This window comes from Carlito syrichta, unplaced genomic scaffold (assembly GCF_000164805.1).
Source record: "Carlito syrichta isolate Samal-C Ts95f unplaced genomic scaffold, Tarsius_syrichta-2.0.1 Scaffold313184, whole genome shotgun sequence".
Classification (NCBI taxonomy): domain Eukaryota; kingdom Metazoa; phylum Chordata; class Mammalia; order Primates; family Tarsiidae; genus Carlito; species Carlito syrichta.
In genome coordinates this window covers 954854-959655 of record NW_007257280.1, presented here as the reverse complement: position 1 = coordinate 959655, position 4802 = coordinate 954854, and the positions used below count along the sequence as shown (strand labels likewise).

Sequence of the window (4802 nt, the reverse complement as noted above, 5' to 3'; positions counted from 1 at the left end):
AAAAGAAATATACCCAGGAGGAACTGTTTAGTCTTTTGGAACTAACTAGTTGTTTTCTCTCTGTCTTCTTTTTCTGGCGGAGGAGGGGTGTATGTGCCCAATCTTGGGATACCGCAGATGAGGCTAATTAAAGAAGGAAGGCATGAGAAACAAAGCACTGACTTCAATTTTGGTTCTGTAGAAATATTTGGGTAGTCTGCGTGGTGGTGTTTTCATGATTAAAAATGACCCAGTGTGTGCGCTTGACAGGAACACGGGCCACAGCATGTCTGACATATGCTTTTTTCCATCTCCATATGTTTCATTTATATCTTAATCCACAGCCTGCTGGGAAATAGTCGGGTGAGATAGCACTGGGGGACCTCTGTAAGTTGGTCTCATGCTATTTTCTTAGCCTATGGTATTCACACATCCTCCACTATGAGCTGGAATTTGGCCTTGGGCCTGTGGAATTGCCATAGGGCTGACTGCAGGGAAAAGAAAATCTGAAATGTGAAATGACTTTGTTCAAATCTGAGTCAGGGATGTGTTCAGTCTGTTTATAGAAGGAGGAAATGACATTTGAAGAAAATTGGTTCAGGGAGAAATGCTGTCATTATATAAGCATTCAAATTTTAGTAACAGACTGATGAGGAGAGTAACCAACTGACCAACTTGCAAAGCCCCCGCAAAGCCCGCGAATGTGTCCTTTATCCACTGCAGTGTGGTGCGAAGAGTGAACTTTGGAACTTACATCTGGGCCTGGGGCCTGGTTCTGCCACTTAAGCACTATGTGACCTTAAGCCTCAATTTTCTCATCTGTGAAATGGGGATAATGACAATTGCTTGCAACTGTTTTATTGATATTCAAGTCAGTTGACATAAAGGATCACATACAGTACCCAATGTCCAGTACAGGTTCAACAGAAAGTGGTTAGTAGTAATAATATTAGCTAACAGCTTGGAGGTACTTACTACATGCCAGGCACTGAGTACACTTTATTCACATTGTCTCACTTATTCTTTATAACAATGCTATGATGTCAGTAGAATTATCCCTTAAAATGCTAACCCTATTAATAATAATATACCACAGCTCAGATTGGAGTAGATAATTCCACGCTTCCTAATACTAACTCAAGAGTTACTGGAAAGTTTTTTCTTCCCCATCCCCCACACTTTGCCCCTAAATGTCCTTGTTTGTGGACAGAGAGTTTGGGATGTTTCATCAGGTGATTTGGTAAAGAGAACAAGCATTTTGCAATCCAGATGCTGGCCAAGGGGTTTGTAGTTAGAAACAAGAGATCAAGATTTTAGGCAAAGAATAATAATTGTGTGTAACTAACAAAGAGGCTTGTTTGGGGGGGAAATAAACACAGGAGTCATTCATATAATTGAAATCTTTTTAAAGACCAGAATACTGGAGCTTTACAGAATGTCAGTACCCTTTGTGTTCTCGCCCCACCCCTTCCTTCCCCCACTTCCCTCAGAAGTTGGGGAGGAGAAGGCCTGCTTCAGAAGCAGACAAGGTAGGGTCTATTCCCTCAAGGTGGTGACAAAACACGTTATGTAGTCGCAGACCCATTCACTCCCTCCCCCAGGCACGTCTCCTCATGGGGGAAGCCAGAAGGCAGGAGCAAATACAGTCTAAGCAGATTGCAGCCACTAAGATGCTTGAACTCTTCACTCATTTCTTTCAAATGGAAACAGCCTTATTGGAAGATAGATCTTCCAGGAAGAGAAAACCTTTCTTTAGAGGAAGGCGAAAGCTGAAACAGCATCTAAAGAGAATCTGAGTCAGAAGACCATAGCCTCAGCAGTTCATGGCCAAGAGGGAGGCACATGGGCCTTGAAGAATGTCAAGTTTAGGAGGGGTTAACCCAGATCACACGGCTAAACACACTCCTGCACCCACCTCAGAAGAACAGCTTGTACTTGGGGGAAAGAATGCCTCTTAGATGGCAAGGTATTTAAATGCTAATGAAAAACAACATGGGTTCCAGTTGTCCTTTGCTCCAGGGATGCCAAGGCATCGAATTTCGACATTTTTCACTTAAACTATCTGTGCATAGTACTTAGTTCTTTCTTGAGCATGTCCCCCTCACCCCAAAGCATTGCCAATTCTCTGGGTGTGGTAAAAAAAAGCACTTTTAGTCTGGTCTCCACAAGTATGGAAATATGAATGGCAGTCATAGAATATTTTGAATTGTGTATTCCTTTATGATAGGAGAGTCAGTTACCTTTTTCTCTGGTAGCATTTTGTACCATATCTTTCTTTTTTTTTTTTTTTTTTGAGTTGGAATCTCACTCTGTAGCCCAGACTGGAGTGCAGTGGCCGCTCCCGGCCACCGCAACCTCGACCTGCTGGGCTTCGGCGATCCTTCCACCTCAGCCTTCCAAGTAGCTGGAACTACAAGCGTGTGCTACCATGCCCGGCACATTTTTGATTTATTGTAGAGACGAGGTCTCGCCAAGTTGCCCAGGCGGGTCTCGAACCCGCGGGCTCACGCAATTCACTCACCTTGGCCTCCCAAAGCGCGGGATTACAGGCTGAGCCACCAAACCCGGCTGTACCATATCTTTCAAAACAGGTTAGTGGACACTTCATGGTAGACGTTCTGATCTGTGATTCCCAGGAGCACCAGAGATGTAAAAACTAAAATTATGACTAATTTGATAACTCAAAGACATTCAGATTTAACATTTAATCTGCTTCCTCCTCATTTTATGAAGGAAGCAATTTAGTTGAAATGACAAGCCCAAAGTCACACATCTAGTAAATGGCAGAGATTCATTTTGAAGTTCTATTTTCTTTTCTTTTCTTTTTCTTTTTTTTGAATCGGAGTCTCACTCTGTTGCCCAGACTGGAGTACAGTGGTCGCTCCCCGCCATTGAAGCCTCGACCTGCTGGGCTCCAGTGATCCTTCCGCCTCAGCCTTACAAGTAGCTGGAACTACAGGCTTGCACCACCACGCCCGGCTAATTTTTTGATTTATTGTAGAGATGAGGTCTCGCCAAGTTGCCCAGGCGGGTCACGAACCTGCGGGCTCAGGCAATCCACTCACCTCAGCCTCCCAAGGTGCGGGATTACAGGCTGAGCCACTGAGCCCGGCTTTTTTTTACTTTTTATTTTTATCTTTTTAAATTTTTTATTTTGAAGATGTGGGGTACAATTCAGGGGAAATCTCATTTTAAAGATGCTGTTATACACAATCCAAATTACAATACCAGCGGGAGTTTTTTTGTGTGTGTAGAAATTAACACAATGATTCATTGTTGTAAGGATTAAATGATATAAAGTTTATATGATGGCATGCACAGTAGCTAAACCAAATTCAATTAAAATGTTTTATCTGCCATACACATTTTCTTTTTTTTACATGAATGTCCACATATATTTTATGTTTTCATAGCTACAATGTTTGTGTTTATAACATGTTGTGATCTGCCCTTTCCATTTAACACAGCCTGCATACTTACCATTTTGATGCCCAAATAGCATTCCATCTGGTCAATAGAGTACTTTTTTTAGACACTCTACCATTATTGAACATTTGGATCGTATTCAGTTTTTCACCATTATAAATAGCGGGTCTTGAAATGACCTTATGCAGTTTTTCACCCTCCCACCTTCTACTCCGTTGGGGATTGTTTCTGTGGAATATGATCTTGGCAATGGGCGGGGGTGGGGGTGGGGATAAAGAGTTTTCAAACCAAATGGCTCTCCAGAGAGGTACCACCAGTTTATTGCATCTATGTGTCACCAGGGATGGGGTGATTACATGACCGAAAGAAAGCAGTGGTTCAACACTTCTCTCCAGGCATAGAAAAGGAACTTGAGAATTCTTGGCTGAAACTTCCTTCCCCTCCCCCACTTACCCCACCCCTCTGCCCTCAGCACTGTTAGTGCTTTCCTGGCCTTTTTCTAACTTCCTCTTTCTGCGCAGAATCTTGGCGCGGAGGTGGCCATGCTGATACGGAACAGGATGAACGGTTTTTGCATCAATACAAGGCGAAATCTAACAAAAGCGACACACAATGAAGTTTAAACATCCAAAGTGCTTCACCAAATCAAACGTGGGAGAGTCACAATTCGTGACAATAAGGTGATTATGGTATTAAAGATCAGCAAATAAGAAAAGCCTGCCCTCCCCTTTTGTTAAGAAAGAAGAGTCTAACTCTGGATCTGTGTATCCATATTCTTGAATTTGAGCATTTATTCCACTGTACTTAAGGTACTTGTTCTGTCACAAATTGTCAACAATTTAAAAATAATAAGTGAGCTGGGCTCGGTGGCTCAGCCTGTAATCCCGCGCTTTGGGAGGCCAAGGTGAGTGGATTGCCTGAGCCCGAGGGTTCGAGACCCATCTGGGCAACTTGGCGAGACCTCATCTCTACAATAAATCAAAAATTAGCCGGGCGTGGTCGCGCGCGCCCGTAGTTCCAGCTACTTGGAAGGCTGAGGTGGAAGGATCGCTGGAGCCCAGCAGGTCGAGGCTGTGGTGGCCGGCAGCGGCCACTGTACTCCAGTCTGGGTGACAGAGTGAAACTCCAACTCAAAAAAAAAAAGAAAGAAAAGAGATAGTAACTGAAGAAGCAGCTGTCCCTCCCACTTCCTCTGCTAAGGGAGAAACCTGGAGTTAGACATGCCGTATTCAGAGACTGTTAGCCTTGAAAGAGGCCTTAGATAACCTTTCATTGGACATTGCCCTCCCCTTCCCATTTCTTTTTTTTTTTTTTTTTTTTTTTTTTTTGAGTTGGAGTCTCATTCCGTCGCCCAGACTGGAGTGCAGTGGACGCTTCCGGCCCCCGCAGCCTCGACC

General features: G+C 43.7%; 1 protein-coding gene across 1 annotated transcript in view; it reads right to left on the bottom strand.

The window, feature by feature from the left end:
• The window catches only part of LOC110596726 (MAP7 domain-containing protein 3-like), a 43635-nt gene that overhangs the window by 31260 nt on the left and 7573 nt on the right, over positions 1-4802 (bottom strand). The window contains 1 exon segment of the mRNA XM_021718659.1: positions 3859-3998. Coding sequence (XP_021574334.1) covers positions 3859-3998 — 140 coding nt within the window.